This window comes from Magnolia sinica, chromosome 2, assembly GCF_029962835.1.
Source record: "Magnolia sinica isolate HGM2019 chromosome 2, MsV1, whole genome shotgun sequence".
Taxonomy (NCBI): domain Eukaryota; kingdom Viridiplantae; phylum Streptophyta; class Magnoliopsida; order Magnoliales; family Magnoliaceae; genus Magnolia; species Magnolia sinica.
This window is the reverse complement of record NC_080574.1, coordinates 41,060,332-41,077,324: the sequence shown is the minus strand read 5'-3', so window position 1 is coordinate 41,077,324 and position 16,993 is coordinate 41,060,332. Positions and strand designations below refer to the sequence as shown.

General features: G+C 41.7%; 2 protein-coding genes and 1 long non-coding RNA gene across 4 annotated transcripts; 1 reads left to right on the top strand and 2 right to left on the bottom strand.

Annotated features, from left to right (window-relative positions):
• The first annotated feature begins 1,128 nt into the window (after window positions 1–1,128).
• Window positions 1,129–10,013, top strand: LOC131237017 (protein NLP4-like). Of its 2 annotated transcripts, XM_058234630.1 has the most exons (7): window positions 1,129–1,407; window positions 2,077–3,082; window positions 3,670–3,717; window positions 3,803–4,802; window positions 8,021–8,143; window positions 8,231–9,689; window positions 9,780–10,013. In XM_058234630.1, the coding sequence occupies exons 2-6, from the start codon at window positions 2,123–2,125 to the stop codon at window positions 8,899–8,901; spliced, it is 2,802 nt and encodes a 933-aa protein (XP_058090613.1). In that variant the 5' UTR covers window positions 1,129–1,407; window positions 2,077–2,122; the 3' UTR covers window positions 8,902–9,689; window positions 9,780–10,013. The 2 variants fall into 2 exon arrangements, with proteins under 2 accessions (XP_058090613.1, XP_058090612.1); XM_058234629.1 differs by having other exon boundaries at window positions 8,021–9,689.
• Window positions 9,715–12,569, bottom strand: LOC131237020 (uncharacterized). Its single transcript, XR_009166975.1, has 2 exons — window positions 12,441–12,569; window positions 9,715–9,908 (listed from the first exon to the last, which is right to left on the bottom strand). It is a non-coding gene; the product is annotated as an uncharacterized LOC131237020 (long non-coding RNA).
• Window positions 12,570–14,637: 2,068 nt separating this feature from the next.
• LOC131237018 (pentatricopeptide repeat-containing protein At2g17210) lies at window positions 14,638–16,966 on the bottom strand. Its single transcript, XM_058234631.1, has one exon. It carries the CDS (start codon window positions 16,957–16,959, stop codon window positions 14,752–14,754), a length of 2,208 nt encoding a protein of 735 aa, XP_058090614.1. The 5' UTR covers window positions 16,960–16,966; the 3' UTR covers window positions 14,638–14,751.
• Between the last annotated feature and the right edge of the window lie 27 nt (window positions 16,967–16,993).

Below are 16,993 nucleotides of genomic sequence, written 5' to 3'. Positions count from 1 at the left end.
TCAATGACCACTGGTTCCTATGGTGTGCTTCACTCGAGATTTAGATCTTCTTCTGTTTTTGTACCATGCTCTAAAATAATCTGAAAAGACTGACGGACGGTGTGGATATACAAAATATAGATCAATGTGGGCCCCACTGTACGGGAAATACCTACTAACCTGTTAGCGGATAACACCTAATCCGCTCGGTATCCGATCATTTTCCGTACCACGTATCGTTCGAAAAAACAGTCAGAACTCGCACGTATGATCTTAGCCTACACAGCAAGTAACGATGCAGTGTGTATTAACCCTTGTGTACAGCCCCCATTTTTAGTTCCTCTTGTTGCCCGTGTGAAAATCCGATCCGTGAAAAATATGGTCCCACTATGAAGGTCAAATTCATTGACTGTCAGGCTGGCCCACTCATCTAGAAGATCGGACCGTCCGTAGCAATTGACATCCAATGGTCTGATTCAATGTACAGACGTGGCTACTTAATGAGTTGATCCGAGCAATTCTCACGGATTGTAATCTTAATGGTATTGTCCATATTTTTCACGGCTAGGATTTACCACACGTATGACACAAGTGGGAAAGAAAGTGCATGCATGTGATCACTCTTCCTCAGGAGAGCTAAGTTGACACATCCACCAAACCGGCCAAGTAGTGGGCCCCACTGAGAAGCTTAATCCAAATAGCACAGGCCTAACTTCCTCGATCCACGCACAACCGCCATTTCTCTCTCCAGCCGTCCATTTGACAGCCTATGATCAGATGCTTGACACCGTCCGATTCGTGTGATTCACGCGTCATGGCCCATCCACATTGGGAACGACGGTTTGTACGGTTTCGGTGGTACCCATCTACAATGCCACGTGTACAGTAGAACTTACTATATTTGGAAGCGGTGCGAATCAGGGTCACGGCATGTATGTCGGCGAGAGAATCTAACAATGCAACAGTTCCCACCTCTTCAGTCAACAAATTCTCTTCCCAATTTGCCCCTACTATTCTCTCTCTCTCTCTCTCTCTCTCTCAAAATCTTCTTTCAGAATTCCTCACAACTGTTCTTGGATTCTCCTTCAACATAGAAGGCCTCCCACTACAGTTGACTTTGGCAATGAAATAGAGATGGTTGGGAATCTTCTTTCAGAATTCCTCACAACTGTTCTTGGATTCTCCTTCAACATAGAAGGCCTCCCACTACAGTTGACTTTGGCCATGAAATAGAGATGGTTGGGAATCCGAAGGCACATGTGGGACCCACAGCATAGATTCTACCTTTGCTTATGAGAGGGGTATTTTGGGAAAAAAAAAAGTTATGTGTAGGGATACGAGGTTGGTGGGGTTTCTGTTATCTGTTTCTGAAATTGGGTGTTGAAAAGAGGAAAAACCCATGTCAGAAACGAAGAGAAATTTCACAAAGTGAGTTCAATTCCTCTCCTTTTTCTTCTTTTTTATTTTGCTTTTTTGTTTTGGAGGGAGGATGTTTGTTTCTTTGTTTATTATATGTGTGTTTGGCTGGGTTTGTGGAGTCCTTTCACAATCAGAAAGGATTGGATTTTGTGATATGTATTTTTAAAAGACTTTGATGAGTATGTTTGGGGTTGAAATTCAAGCAAAGGTGAGAAGACCATGTTGGGAGAATATGTTGAAAGTGGATTCTTTTTGAGATTTTGGATTATGATTCTCAACTACTGTGATGGATTTGACTGTTTGGCAAATGGTTCTTTTTTCTTTTTTCTTTTTTGTTTTTCTCCCTTTTTCTTTTTTCTTTTTCCATCCTGTAATCTTGTGCCTGCTTTTGTCTGCAAATAGGATTGATTTGGATACTGAAAGAGAAAGATAGAAACCCATATTTAGAAAAAAAAAAAAAAAAAAGGAAAAAATGTCGATAGAGTGAGTTCCTTTTTTTTTTTTTTAATGCAGTATATGATTTCAGTTACTAAGACTTTTATGATGATGTTTCTGTAATCAGAAAGATTTAGTTTTCAAAACCCAATAAAGAAATCTATTTTGGAAGCATATCTGCTGAGAATTGTGCCGTTTCTTCTCTATTAATTTTTCGGGTATTTTGCTCATGAATTTCTACAGTTGGAGCGAATTATGGTTGTTGGAGTGGTGTTGAGAAAAGCCCATCATGGAAAATGATATTTCTCAGCAAGGTTCCATGTTGGGCAGTGCTTTCCCAGATGCTGCTGCAATGGATTTCGATCCCATGGATGATCTCTTGTTAGATGGATGTTGGTTAGAGATGACCGATTGCTCTGATTTTTTAAAACCAAATGCGTGTGGTTCTACCGATCTTCTCGATTCTCCGTGTTTTTCCCCTTCATCTGATGTTAACAGCAGCAGTTCCAATCCACACTCTCCACAGAATGCTGATCGAGATGACAAGGAAAGATTGAGTTTTGCTGAGAATCCACCTTCGGTCAAGACCCAAACAGAAGATCTTGTCGTACTTGAATCTCTTAACGGGAACACAATAAAAAGTGGCGAGTGTTTGGCCCAATCAGAGTCCTGTCCAACTGAGGAAAGTAGGAATTTAGATGAATTTGAGATGATCAATCGAACCACCGAAGCGAGTAGAAGGTGGTGGATTGAGCCGAGGGCGAACCCTGGTCCCGCTTCGTCTGTGAAAGAGAGAGTGATACAAGCGCTTAGACGTATTAAGGATTCTACAAGAGATGGTGATGTTCTTGTTCAGATATGGGTGCCGGTGAGGAGAGGAGGCAGAAGATTTCTTACTACTTGTGATCAACCCTTCTCACTGGATCCCAATTGTCAGAGGCTTGTGAATTACCGGACAGTCTCAATCAACTACCTTTTCTCGGCCGAGGAGGATTCGAATGAGGCAGTTGGTTTACCTGGCCGAGTTTTTCTTGGGAAGTTACCCGAGTGGACACCAGATGTTCGGTATTTTAGCAGTGACGAGTACCCGCGTGTCAGTTATGCTCATCAATACGACGTTCGTGGTACTCTTGCACTTCCTATTTTTGAGCAGAGTAGTCAGTCTTGCTTGGGTGTTGTGGAGGTTGTTATGACTACCACAAAGGTCAACTACCGTTCCGAGCTTGAAAACATCTGCAACGCCCTCCAGGTTCGAATTGTTTTCTTTTCTCTGGGAAAATTCAATGTCATATTTCCTAGTTTTCAAGTCGTCTGTAATTATGTAGAGCAATGAAGCATGATCTACTGAAAGTCAACACTTAGGGTGTGTTTGGATGCTCTCGAGATTTGTGGTGAAATGGGCACTTTTATGCCCAAATTGCATTTTGGGGCAGACTTGCATTGATTTGGCTCCAATTCTACCCAAATCAGTTTTTAGGAGACCACCCAAATGCCAATATTACATGGACTTCTTATTTCTCTACAAAATTAGTTTTCCGAGGACATCCAAAGATGGCCTTCAGTTGGATGGCTGATGCAGATGAACTACTTCTTTGTTTTAACAACTTAAAATCTAATATCTATTTGTGTATGAAATATGGAATATTGGGATTTAAATAGAGGGAAAAGATATTATCTTTTAGAAAATGTCGGTTTTTTAAATGACTGCTACATTCACTTCAAGTATCCGACATCAGCATTGCTTCTCAAAATTATAAGCCAAAAATGGAAGTATAAAATGTGAAATTAGCTTCCTTTCCCTATTTCACTAAGCAAAAAACCATTGCTTGCTTGCAGGCTGTCAATCTTAGGACTTCTGAAGTCTTGAGTATTCCCCATGTAAAGGTAATTTGATAGTCGCTCCAAAAGCATAACATATAATGTCATCATTTTCTTTTTCTAAATAATGAATAGGACTCCTTTCTGTCAGGTGGGCAGCAATTCTTACCAAGTTGTGTTGCCAGAGATTTTAGAGGTTTTGAGGACAGTCTGTGAGACGCATAGATTGCCGTTAGCTCAGACATGGGTCCCGTGTATTCAACAAGGCAAGGAAGGCTGCAGGCACTCAGATGAAAACTACACCAACTGCGTCTCAACATGGGACATCGCTTGTTATGGGACGGATCCTCGCATTTGGGGTTTCCATGAGGCGTGCTCTGAGCACCACTTGTTCAGAGGCCAAGGTGTAGTGGGGAAAGCGTTTACGTCGAATCAGCCATGTTTCTCAACCAACATAACCGCTTTCAGCAAGACAGAATACCCGCTGTCTCACTATGCTAGGATGTTTGGGTTGCGGGCTGCAGTTGCGATTCGTTTGCGGAGTATTTACACTGGACTTGTCGACTATGTCTTGGAGTTGTTCTTACCCGTGAATTGCACAGGTAGTGAAGAACAGAAGTTGATGCTCAGCTCATTGTCTGTCATTATACAACAGCTTTGCCGGAGCTTGAGGGTCATCACAGAAAAGGAACTTGAACAGGAAACCATTTTTCCAGTCAGTGAAATTACACCCTCTGGTGCGACACTGGTGGAATCTTTCCCTGTTGTAGATGAAAGATCAAATAGAGGCAGAACACAAAAGGAGGGAATTACTCTTTCAGTAGTAGCTTCTGGGGAGGAATCATCATGGATTACGAGTTCCACACAGGCCCCACGGAAGGGCGAATGCACTGCGGTTCCTAATTCCTTGCTGTTGGAATTTGGAAAGCAGGAGCCAGAAGGATTTCATGTCTCTGCTCATAGCGATCACCGCCATGATTCGACCAAGGATAATGTCAGTGGTGGGGATTCTTCTTTTCGCAAACCTCGCAGTCAGAGTTCTGGAAATGCAAGGGAAAAGAAACGAACAAAAACAGAGAAGACTATCAGCTTGCAAGTTCTTCAGCAATACTTTGCCGGGAACCTGAAAGATGCTGCAAAGAGTATTGGAGGTAACTCTCATGCATTATAATTTGGGAGCATTTGGATTATCAATTGAGCTGAAAAGAAATGACCGGAATGGAGGTTGGATCATTTTCATTTGTAATTATGACCAATCACTGATTGGAATTTCATGCTTTTCAAGTTGAACTTGCAATTTGGGGTTTAGTCCTTTATTGTGAGTGGAGTGGTGCATCCACCACGGCTCATCTCGCTCGCATGGAAAAAGGTTAAAGGCCATCTTCAGACGCTCGCAGGTTCGAGCCGTGGTAAGAGAGAGAAGAGAGAGGAGAAGATGAGGGGAATTCTGAAACATCTCATATTATTGGGTCCTTACTCATGCCTGGGTGGTAGACTCACAAGAGTTTCAACACGAGGTCATGGGTTCGAGTACCCATTGTGGTGAAATCCCACCGTGGCATGAGTGCGTGGGTGTGTGTGGGGGTGTGAGTGCATGTGAAAAAATAAAAAATAAAAAATAAACTGGTATTTGAGCATCCAAACACAGCCTTGGATTTTTCTTCCATTTACATGTAGCTGGATTGCTTTCACTGTACATAGCATAACATTGTAATATTGTATAATAATTCTATTATGATTGTATAGTGAAAAGATGATGGAAAAAGTGAAGCTTTTAAGCTTCTTCTTCTTTTAATAAAAAAAAAAATATTGTAGAAAGTATTGATTGTAAAAAGATTATTTCTAGCAAAGTATATAAGACCTTATGCTGATTATATATCATCTAAGCCTTATACCAATTAATTGGGGTTGGCTACAAGAATCCCATTCCGCCGTTCCACTTTATAGAGGTCCAGACCTTCTGTTAGACCATAGGTCATCAAGTCTTTTCTTACTACCTCCATCCACATCCATGCATGTGATGAAACTTATATTAGCATTAAACTTATTACCATAACTTCCCTCATGAATCAAAACCAATGTTTTAAATAGCAAATAGCGTGTAGCGTGGCATTCACCCCTTTGAAGCGCGAGATGTGAGCTACATTGTATTTAGCACAAGCTACATATTACTACTAAATTTATAATTAAGGTCGTGCTTGGTTGCACCACATATCATGAAATTTCATGATATTTGGTGCGACTAAACAAATTTTAAAATAATGGGAAAAGTAGGGCAAAGATTAAGTATAAAACTAAAGTAGCAGCGAAGAAACTGATTTAATTATGGTACTTATATTATTTTATCAGAAATCATTGAAAATATTGACTAGTGTTTATTTAAAATAGAAAGATGTAACAAATCATTAAAACATTAATTAATTTTAATGTTTCATAAAATAAAAAATAAATAAATAACATGTAGTGTAAGCTACATAGCATGTATCGTAGGTTACACCTGACTTGAGCTATTTTCATGAGCTACGTAGCATAAAAGCTAAGCTGCTACTCTATGTAGCATAAGCTATTTAAAAACACTACGTACACATGTGTGTACGTGACCTATTCATGTGTGCGCCATTTAGCCACTGTAGGAGATGAGGCCTGGTTTTTAAAAATGCCGGCTTCCTTTGGATAATTTTTTCAAGGTTGCATTGGTCTTCACTTTTTCCTATTCTTGTTCTATGCAATTCTATATTTTCTGTTATAAGAGGACATGCTTACACTTTCATGGTACTACACCTATTCTTTTCTCTTTTTTCTTTTTCTTTTTTTTTTTTTTTATTATTATTGCTTGGCTTACTGGGGCATTTCACATTCATTATTGTGTTGTTGCCAATATTTTTTAACCAAGATGCTCATGTTATACATAATCTCCCATAGTTCATCTTTGAGAAGTGCTTTTCAAATGTGGTATGCAGTGAGAAGAGAAGCACACCTTCTATAGTTAGATTTCTGTATCATGTTTATCATCTGATGCATCATCATCATAACACTTGTGTTTGGTGTGCGGTTAGAAAATGGTGTTTTTTAACCTTGTTCATAGTTGGGGTTCAAGCCCATAGCTCAGTGGTTGATGGGGCATGTTTCAACATCAAGGTCTTGCGTTCGAGACTATGTTACCTTAAAAAAATTTTAAAGAAAAAAAAAAAACCTTGTTCAGGTTCTTATTTGGCTTTGTCTGTATTTCCTTTTACTAATGGCCCCATTTTCTTTCAAAACCTTGTTCATGGTTGTTATTTGGCTTCGTATATATTTCCTTTTACTGATGGCCCCAATTGCTTTTGGTGATCACACACATAATATAATTGCATAAATAATTATACATGATATTTCTAATATTTAGGTTGCATTTGGATAGTCAACTAGACAACTTGACTGGTTTGCAATAATTCAATCAAATTTAGAGGAAATAACAAAGATGGAAGTGGGACCATTTTAATTCGCAATTAAAAGCAACCCCCGTTTACAATTCCATGAGTTACAAGTTGGACTTAAAATTATCCATATGGCTTCGTTATTGTAGACAGATGAGTTGTGCCATTGTAGCATTCTTGTAAAGATATTGTAGTGGCATTCTTGTAAATATATGGCTTAGCACAATTTATCCCTTAACAACTATGAACTGAAAGTGGCCAGCCCCCCTTAGTTCACTTCCACATTATAGAGTTACTCTGTTGCAATTCGATTCAATTGAGCATCCGAACCCGCAATAAAAACAAAGTAACAATCTAAACTAAGAGTTTTTCTAAGCCCACATGCATCTACAATTCAGCTAATGCACACATCATTATATATGCAAGCCTAGCACATGTGCAATACCGAGCCATCCATCATGTAGGATTCACCGCGTAGATCTTACTACCCAAGACAAAGGTGGTCCACTCGGTCTGCCATGATGTAGAAATAAGTGGATGGGTTCTTCAGCCAATTTTCTTACAACCATACATTTTTTCAGTTAATTTTGGTCCACTTGACTAATGGGCTGACCTGATTCTTGTGGTGGGAAAAGTACAGTGATACCCTTTTGATGAATGGCTTGGATTTTGTACATGTCTGCCACACTGGCATGTGGTGATGAATGTGTGTGCATTGGCCGAGTTGTACCCACGTGTGGGCTTAACAAGCTCCTAAATTAGATATACATTGTAATTCTTGATTACCATTTTGACATGTGTGAAAATGTGCATCAGACAAGATTTTTGTTTCTATATGCTGGTTTCGTAACAATGGTTGCACCTCTATCCGTTACTCCATGCAAGATCCATGATCTTAGAATGTTAAAAATGAGATTCAAGCCTGATTGCTTGCATATTTTTCTCTATTGCAGTGTGCCCAACCACTTTGAAAAGGATATGCAGGCAACACGGCATCACTCGCTGGCCTTCACGAAAGATCAAGAAAGTTGGCCACTCCTTGAGGAAACTAAAGGTGGTGATTGACTCAGTCCAAGGTGCCGAGGGAGTTTTCAACATTGATTCACTATACCCAAATTTCACAAAACCTTATGGTTCTGATCTGACCTCTCAAAATCTATCAGGAAGCAGCACGTTTTCCACATTGAAACAGACAAATCATCATTCGAAGTCCTCAACCACACAAGCCGAAGGCGTCTTAGGCACTTCAACTGCTCGCAAAAAATCACCTTCTTCTTCGTGCAGTCAGACCTCTAGCTCAAGCCTCTCTTGCTCCACCATGGCCCACCAGAACTCACATGCTGTGGCAGAGTTGCACAAGAACCAAAGCGGCATGCTGAAGAGAGCTTATAGTGAGGCAGAGTTGCATGACTCAAGCAAAGAGGAACAAAAACCTCCTGCTCGGTCCCATAGCCACAAATCCCTCAGTGAGCATCCTTCTCTTGGAAGCCTATCTTCTTGGCCTAAGCCCACCCATGTATCTAGAGATGACAGTATTTTCAGAGTGAAAGTCGCATTTGGGGAAGAGAACATACGGTTCAGATTGCATCCTTCTTGGGGCTTCCAAGAACTACAACAAGAGATTGCGAAGCGATTTAGTATAGATGATACAAGTATGATGGATCTCAAGTACCTGGACGATGACTCCGAGTGGGTGCTGTTGACGTGCGACGCGGATCTACATGAGTGCAAAGATGTGTATAGATCGTCCGGTGCTCATGCCATGAAACTATCCATACACCATGTCGCACATCCAAAGACCAGAAATTCTTTGGGCCAACGTGGGCCATCTTGACTTCGATGGAAAGCCTATTGTTGTTTAACAGTAGTCAGTAGGTTGCAGTCGAAGCAGAGTATTTCTTCCATGAATTCTTGTTTGGGTGTTGTGGATGTAGCATGATGGCATAAGCGAGGCATGTCAGTTCCATAGGGGTAATGAGAAAGCCTGCAACTAGAGATTATCGGATGAAAGAAATGCATATACACCAGTACTTGAGGATGCCTTGAAATAAAAGCATGACATGATTACAACCAATGTATTTGGTAACAGTAACAGCCAGCTGTATGAACCATAATACAGGCCATAGCAGCTGTTACAGCCCTGTAACTGTCAATTTTTTTCCTAAAGGAAAAAATGTATCTTCCTGTTACGGGCCATTTGTTTTTTTTTTTTTTTCAAATTAGGCGTTAGAGCCCTGTATCGCGTAACAGGCCCCACCGTTTACAGCCGTTAAGTAACCATTTTTGAATACCTTGATACAATAGGGTCTGTTATCAACTTATCATGGCTGTTATAGATCAGAGAGACGACGTTTATACACGGCCTTTGAGAGATGGGGTGTTTGGTTAGATTGGATCCCATCCCAATGATCCTGCAAATGTGGTATTCTTGTTATATTGGTTCGGTAAGTGATCAGTAAGGTGTTTGAGAAAGCAACACGCAACTACCATCCCTCTATGCTTTAGGCTTCTTCGGACGCCACACTGATGCCGTTTAGATCGAGGCGTGTGGATGATGAAATCAGTGGTGCAAGAACTGGGAAGCTTCCATCATTCTAAATAATTTCCTTTATGGAGGTTCTGGTACGTGTTATTACAATCTTGTGATTTTATTTATTTTAATCCCTTGGATAAGCTACAGGCTAGGAAATTTAAACCTCAACCCGTTTGCAGAGGACTCGAAACCCAGATTGTATTGTGCCGGTGGAAGTTCTCACCCCTGGTGCGAATGGTAAAGGTTTGATGGTAGAGTTGGATCTTGTAAGAATAGTCATTGCGCGTCTCTATAACTGAGAGGGAGCACTGGTAAGTTTGTAAAGCTGTACTTCAACTGTTACACATGCTATCATACCTGTTGAAATTAGTGCAGAAACTTGGAGTTGAGAAAAATCACTTCCTATTTTTGTCTTTTCGGTGTGTTTGGATGCACTTTCAAGTTGAATTGCATAGTTGATCAACAGAAGTAGAAATACCATAGTGTGATTATCTTCTTACGCATTCATATTGAGGGACTGGGCTCCAAATTGCATTCCGCTCATTTGAATTGGAGGTAAACTAGGGAAAGTGAACAATTTCCCTTTGATTTGACATTTCCCCTGTTTGGATTACATAAAAACAGAAGGAAATCCATTTGCCGTCCTTGGCAAGGGAGTAAAACCCTTCCTTTTTTTTTCAAAAAGTCAAATGGTTTCAAAGGAGGTTTCCCTCTGTGTGACACTCCCATTTGAAAATTGCAGCCCAAACTATAGAAAATGTAAAGTACTTTCCTTCACTTTTTCTCTAGCAAAACAAACAAGGGGCTTCCTTCCCCTAGCGCCGATGTCAGTTGACCATCCGCGAATGTCACAATTTCACTTTCCCTTGCATTCTCATAGTTTACTCACGGGCCTTGGAGGAATGTAAAGGTTTATTTCCTAATGCCAAAAACTATCTTCGGTTTTTGTCACTTCCTCCATATTAAACTGAATTCAACTCACTTGTGCATACAAACACTGTTTTTGATGTACTTCTTTTCTTAGTTTCTAGAGCGGGGGTGAAGATGGAATGATGGCATGCACCTGTGGGGGTGTTGGCATTGAGTATAACAGCATCAGGTAGTCGGGCCATCCTCTAAATCATTAGAGCATTGTGCATCGATCACCCTTTACAGGAGCATCCTATCCATCATCATTGCCGTCGTCATCTTAGTATTTCATTTTAGCAATTTAGTGTTGGCTTTTAAATGGTGGATTGGCAAAAGTTTTGTGATTGCCTGCCCAGCAGACGTTGACCATTGCCTTTTTAGCTGATTAAGTAAGCAAAGGAGACACAGAGGGTCATGTTACTGCATGAAATAGAACAGAGGCAATGGATAGATTGACTAAATGTTTACCAAACACCACTCACATTCCAGCCCCCCTTAGCTCAATTACCATGGACTAACCCAAAAAATGCTAATTTGCGAATAATTAAGGTCTAGAGCTCACTAGACACATGCATGTTTCACCACCAAACCAAATGGAAAGAACATGCTTAAGTAGCTGGCTCCGGAACTAACAAGAGAACTCTAGAATATTCTATCAGAATGTAGACTCCCAGAGTATTGTCTACACCAATGTTGTCAAGTGGCATAAGTGATCCCGTGCGACCCATGGGGACTGCGCGCATATGTGATGCGTATCACACATGTGGTCCCACAGCTCCCTGAACTTTTTTTTCAAATTTATGAAAAAAAAAAAAAAAAATCTGAAAGGGAGCCTTCTAGCCTTGTATTCTACGAGGGAGAGAGCCTCCTAGTCTTGTAGGAGAGAAATCTAACCTTGTTATTCTAGCCTTGTAACTTGAAAAAAAAAAAAAATGAAACCCTTAATTCTTGAAACATAAAGTCAAAACCTTCTACTTGAGCCTTGTAAACTTATAGCCTTGGATGGAATGGGAGATGAAGAGTAAGAGAGTAAAGAGATCTAAGTGAGACTGAGAGTATTAGAATATTATAGAGAGAGAGAGAGAGAGAGAGAGAGAGAGAGAGAGAGAGAGAGAGGGTTAAGATATTGTACATTTGCGTTAATGTGAGAGAAAAAAAAAAAGTAAGAGAGAGCAGTAGAGTAAGGAAAATGCGGGGGTGAGCAAAGTGGGAGAGAAATGGAAGAAAAAAAAAATTTAGAGAAATGGAAGAAAAAAAAAAAAATTTAAGTCCCAATGGTCAGAAATCTAAAGACTTTAGATCTCTATGGCGGGACGTTGATTTCGTATCAAGAGTTTGTTGGGGAGGCCAAGTAAGACGGATTGGATCGAGAGGCGATGCTTATGCCTCCTCTTCATTGATAAGATTTCCTTCATTAGCAATATTAGGCGAAGGAAACAAGGGTGAGGCATTGAACATGTTCTATCATTGACCTCCATCTATCATTAATAATCTCAATCTGCTTTTCCTATCCACTAGTACACTGCGCGCTACTTATAGTAGCTAGCTTAAAAACCCCTATCAATGAACAGTGCTACAGTTGGGACATCATGTCATTACATAAGTATGCAATGGCATAATCGCATAAGCATAACTTACGCGGTCGCATATTTCTCCGTGTGATCACATAAAGCCAACAGTTCAAAAACCATATAATCCACTATGTAGTCCATCTTTTTAAAATGGCATATGTGATAGCCTTTTAAAATTCTCATGTCTCTACACTCTTCTACTATGACAAGCCTCACATGTGAACAATTGTCTAAGTCATTCGGCATTAACGACACCATCTTCATTTCCTTTTCTTGAATTGTAGAAACCATCACTAGCTTTTGTCATACCTTCTTGATTAACAGAGACTTTCACAATTCAACTCGTTTGTGCATCCAAACACAGCCTTACAGGGACCACTCCAACCACTACCACTGTTCCAATCTGATACGCGAGCAGTGAAGTCTCCATCACAATGTGAGCCACGTCTCCTTGATGGACCCGTAGAGATTGGTGACGATAGTGACGCTACAAAGATCATATGGCCTAATCACAGACAATATCGTCATCTTCAACAGATCCATGTCAATGCAAGATTGATGAAGATGAAATCTTCATTTTTATTTTTATTTTTTTCAGGGAAAGCGAAAGGTTGGTGGGACACACTGACATGGGTGTCGTTATCAGTCGTCCAAATACATTGTCATCATATGGATCAGGTCAAGGAAAATCGCTGTCATGGACACTAAGACAATGCATTTAGCTGGAATTTTTCAAACTTTTTTGCCTTATTTTTTCCGCACACCTTTGATGATTTTACTTGGGGTTGTCGCCTCCCTTTTTGCCCTTTTTGCCCACATCATTTATTATTTCATATTTGAATATTGTATGGAAGAATTCTAAGTTCTTACACCCAGGATAGGTGGGACCGTCCATTGATCCAAACCGTTGGTATGTTGGTCCAGACCATGGATGGATCATGGCCCTAAAAATCTCCCGTATAGGATAATCCTGACCTTTCGATTCGTGGGCTGAAAGTAGACGGTTAAGGAGGAAATGCAGCAATGGTCTACATTCTGCGCACAGGGCCCTTGATTCAGTGATCTGAACCGTTGTTCTGATGGGCCCACGCAGTTGGTGATGACGCAAAAAAATCCCCGATTGGATGATCCTAACCCTTCATCGGAGGAATAAAAATAGATGGGCGATAAATCATTGCAGCCCATCAGATCAATCCGCTAAGTAACGAACTATTGGACCCCAAATGTTCATAGTTCTGCACCTCGACCGGAAGCGGATTGCGTGGTGTGGCACACACCACCGACCTTGGTGGTGTGTTGATGTCACCAAGTTATGTGGACCCACCATAATGTATGTGTTATATACACACCGTCCCATTAGGAGAGATCATTTTAGTGGATGAACCCAAAAATGAGGCAGATACAAAGCTCAAGCATATCAGACCACAGAAAGCAGCGGGGACAGTGACCCCCACCGTTGAAACCTTCCTAGGGCCCACCATAATGTTTATTTGACATCCAACCTGTTTATAAGGTTTGGATGAAGGGAAAACACAAATATCATCTTGATCCAAAGCTTCCGTGGCCCCCAAGAAGTTTTCAATGGTAGGCGTTCAATCCCCCACTGCTTTCTGTGGTGCGGTCTACTTGAGCTTTGGATCTGCCACATTTTTTGGGCTCATTGCTCTAAAATGATCTCTCCAAATGGATGGAAGGTTTGGATATAACACAGATCATGGTGGGGTCCACAACATGGTAAGCAGGAGTGTCAATTGGCAAATTGCCCAACTGCTACCATCTACGGCCATTAACGGGCTGGGACCTATTCAAAATTTGAATTTCATTGGCCCTGATCCAGCCCATTGACCAATAGATTATAGATTTTTGTTAGTTCAACCTCGACCGTCCCCTTCCCGTTTGGAAGAACTTTGTCAAATGATGAGAATTGGTAACTGGAAGCAATGTGAGCCATGATCAGATGTAGTGTAGGATGGGCCGCTCATCAAACTGTGTTGCTTTCCCACTTCATTTATAACGAGCCTGTTTATCCAACTTACATTGATGGAGATATTTGTAAACACCTACCCTCTGTTTTCAAATATTGCAAGCCCCTCCCCTCCCCTCCCCTCCCCTCTGCCGAGCCGAATCTGTACCAAGTGACAAGAAATAATACCCCTGTCTAGAGGAGTTTCGTTTTGCCTGCATGTGGGCCCCACAGTTACGTAGATGCCATCTAACCCCTACATCAGCTTCCACCATAAATATTGGATGCGCAAAAATCAGCCCATCCCATCATCATGGAAAATAAGACCATGGACAACCACCCAAAATCACGTGATGGGCCACCTGATGGTTTCATCAGCCTGATTTTTGGGGTGTCCCATTTTCACTGTGGAGTGACCAGGCTGAACGGTTTGGATGAATACACGCACTATGCGAGGCCAACATGGGTACGACTATCGTCTATGAGAGAGAGAGAGAGAGAGAGAGAGAGAGAGAGAGAGACAGACAGACGTCAGATTTTTGGCAAGGGCATGTTTGATGTGGACCCCATTTAACGGATTGTCAGGATCTCTACTTAGCATGAATACCACAGATCAGCTATTCTTTATGTCACTGAAATTGCTAGAGTGTTTCTCATCTAATCAAGCCTTGCGAGTAAGTTGTTGCAAAAGAACAATTTTGCAGAATCCTAGATAGTGTAGGAGGAATCATTTTTCCTTTCCCTCATACAACCGTGCAAATGCTCAACCATTGCATATATCTCTGCAGATTGTGGGTGGGCCCTATCTCCAGCCACAAACCTATGAGCCCTCTGATCAACATGCACCAAACTGTAACCAGCCACCACCTTCACCCCTTTCTCCTTGACCAACCATCTCATCCTCGCCGCATCCCTCCACAACCCGCCTGCGGCATACATGCTCGATGCAATCAGATAACCCGCCGAGCTTGATGGCTCTAGCTCAAGAACATGGGACGCAGCTCCACTCCCGAGCTCGCTGTTCCCGTGGTTCCTACAAGCACTCAATAGTGCGCCCCACAAGCTAGCACCGGCCGCAATGCCTTGGGGCATGTTCTCAATCATTTCCATTGCCTTGTTGAGATCCCCGGCCCGTCCCAACATGTCCACCATGCATGAGTAATGCTCTGAACCAGGATCAAAACCATGCTCGCGGATCATTTCTTCAAAACAAGAGCGTCCCTCCTCAAGGAGCCCTCCATGGCTGCATGCTGACAACGCTGAAAGCATCGTTATCTTGTTCGGCTTCACACCATGAAATTTCATTTCACGGAGCAAGGCAAGAGCTTCTCGTGCATGACCATTTATACCATATGCGGCTATCATGGCACTCCATGATACTACATTTCTCTCAGGCATTTCGTCAAACACTCTTCTCGAGGCATCTACATCCCCACATTTAGCATACATCTCCAAAAGCACGGTGCCGACCACCACTTCATCCGCCATCCCATTTCTAATAACCAAACCATGTGCCCATTTTGATCTATTTAAATCTGCCAAAGTCAAGCACGCATCTATAAGGCCCAGCATTGTAACTGCATTGGGCTTCTCTTGTGCCAGCTTCATCTCTTCAAATAGGGATATGGCTTCATCAGGCTTGCCACAACGGGCAAAGCCGCCAATCATCACAGTCCACGAGATCATGTTCCTTTTGCCCATCCGTTCGAACAACTTCCAAGCAAGCTCTACTAGTTGGCACTTTGCATACGCATCCAGTAAGGAATTCAACACTGTTTCATTCATCCCAAATCCTTTTCGAATTATAACTGAATGGATGCACTTGCATCCAACTGCATCTCCAACATTCTTACACAATTGAAGAAGATTCACCAGAGTCACCCCGTCTGACTCAATTCCCACCTTTTCCATTGAATCAAACAGTCTCAATGCCTCTGAATACTGCTCATTATGGACCAATCCAGATAAAAAAGAATTCCACGAAACAGTATTCTTTTGCGGCATGGCATCAAAGACTTCATATGCAGACTCGACGTCTGTGCACTTTGAATACATATCAACTAGGGCATTCCCCACATGCAAATCAAATTCAAAACCATGACGAATCACATAGCCATGGATTACTCTCCCTCTACCAATGTCCCCTAGAGCAGTGCAAGCACCAAGAATGCTCACCGTAGTGTGCCCATCTGGAACAACACCTACAGAACACATCTCCTGAAACAACCACAACGCAACACAAGCTTCCCCACTCTGTGCACATGCACTGATCATCACACTCCAAGAGATCACATCTCTCTCAGACATCTCATCAAACAGCCTCCGTGCAGATTCCATGTCACATAATTTTACATACATACTCAACAAAGAATTCTGAACTGAAACAACAGATAGAAACCCGCTTCGGATTATGAGACCATGGATGCAAAAACCTACCTGCATGGGTCCAAGACTCCAGCAAGCCTGAACTAGAAGAATCAAAGTGGAGACATTGGGTATGAAGCCCGCCAGCCTCGCTTGCCCATACAAGTTAAGCCCTTCCACAGTCAAACCATGATTAAGGCACCCATGAATCATCACATTCCACGAAACAGAGTCTTTGATTCCCATGCAATGAAAAGCATTCAAAGCAGACTCAACTTCCACGCACTTGATGTAAAAATCCAAGATGGAATTGGCAACAGAAGTACACAATTGAAACCCTTTCTTGATTACAGCTGTGTGGACAGAGACGCCATGCTTCTTCAACTGAAGCTTCGTGCAGGCTTTAAGGATCGGAGGGAGCAAGGAAGGATCTGCGATAACAACTCCTGCCCTTCTCATTTCATAGCAGTGAGAAAGGACTTCTTCCCACTGCATTTTCATCGCAGACTCTCTGATCATCAGATTCCAATTCGGGAGTTTAAGGAAGCGCATCTGTGAAATCAACAAAAGGTTTGGAATCGAAGAC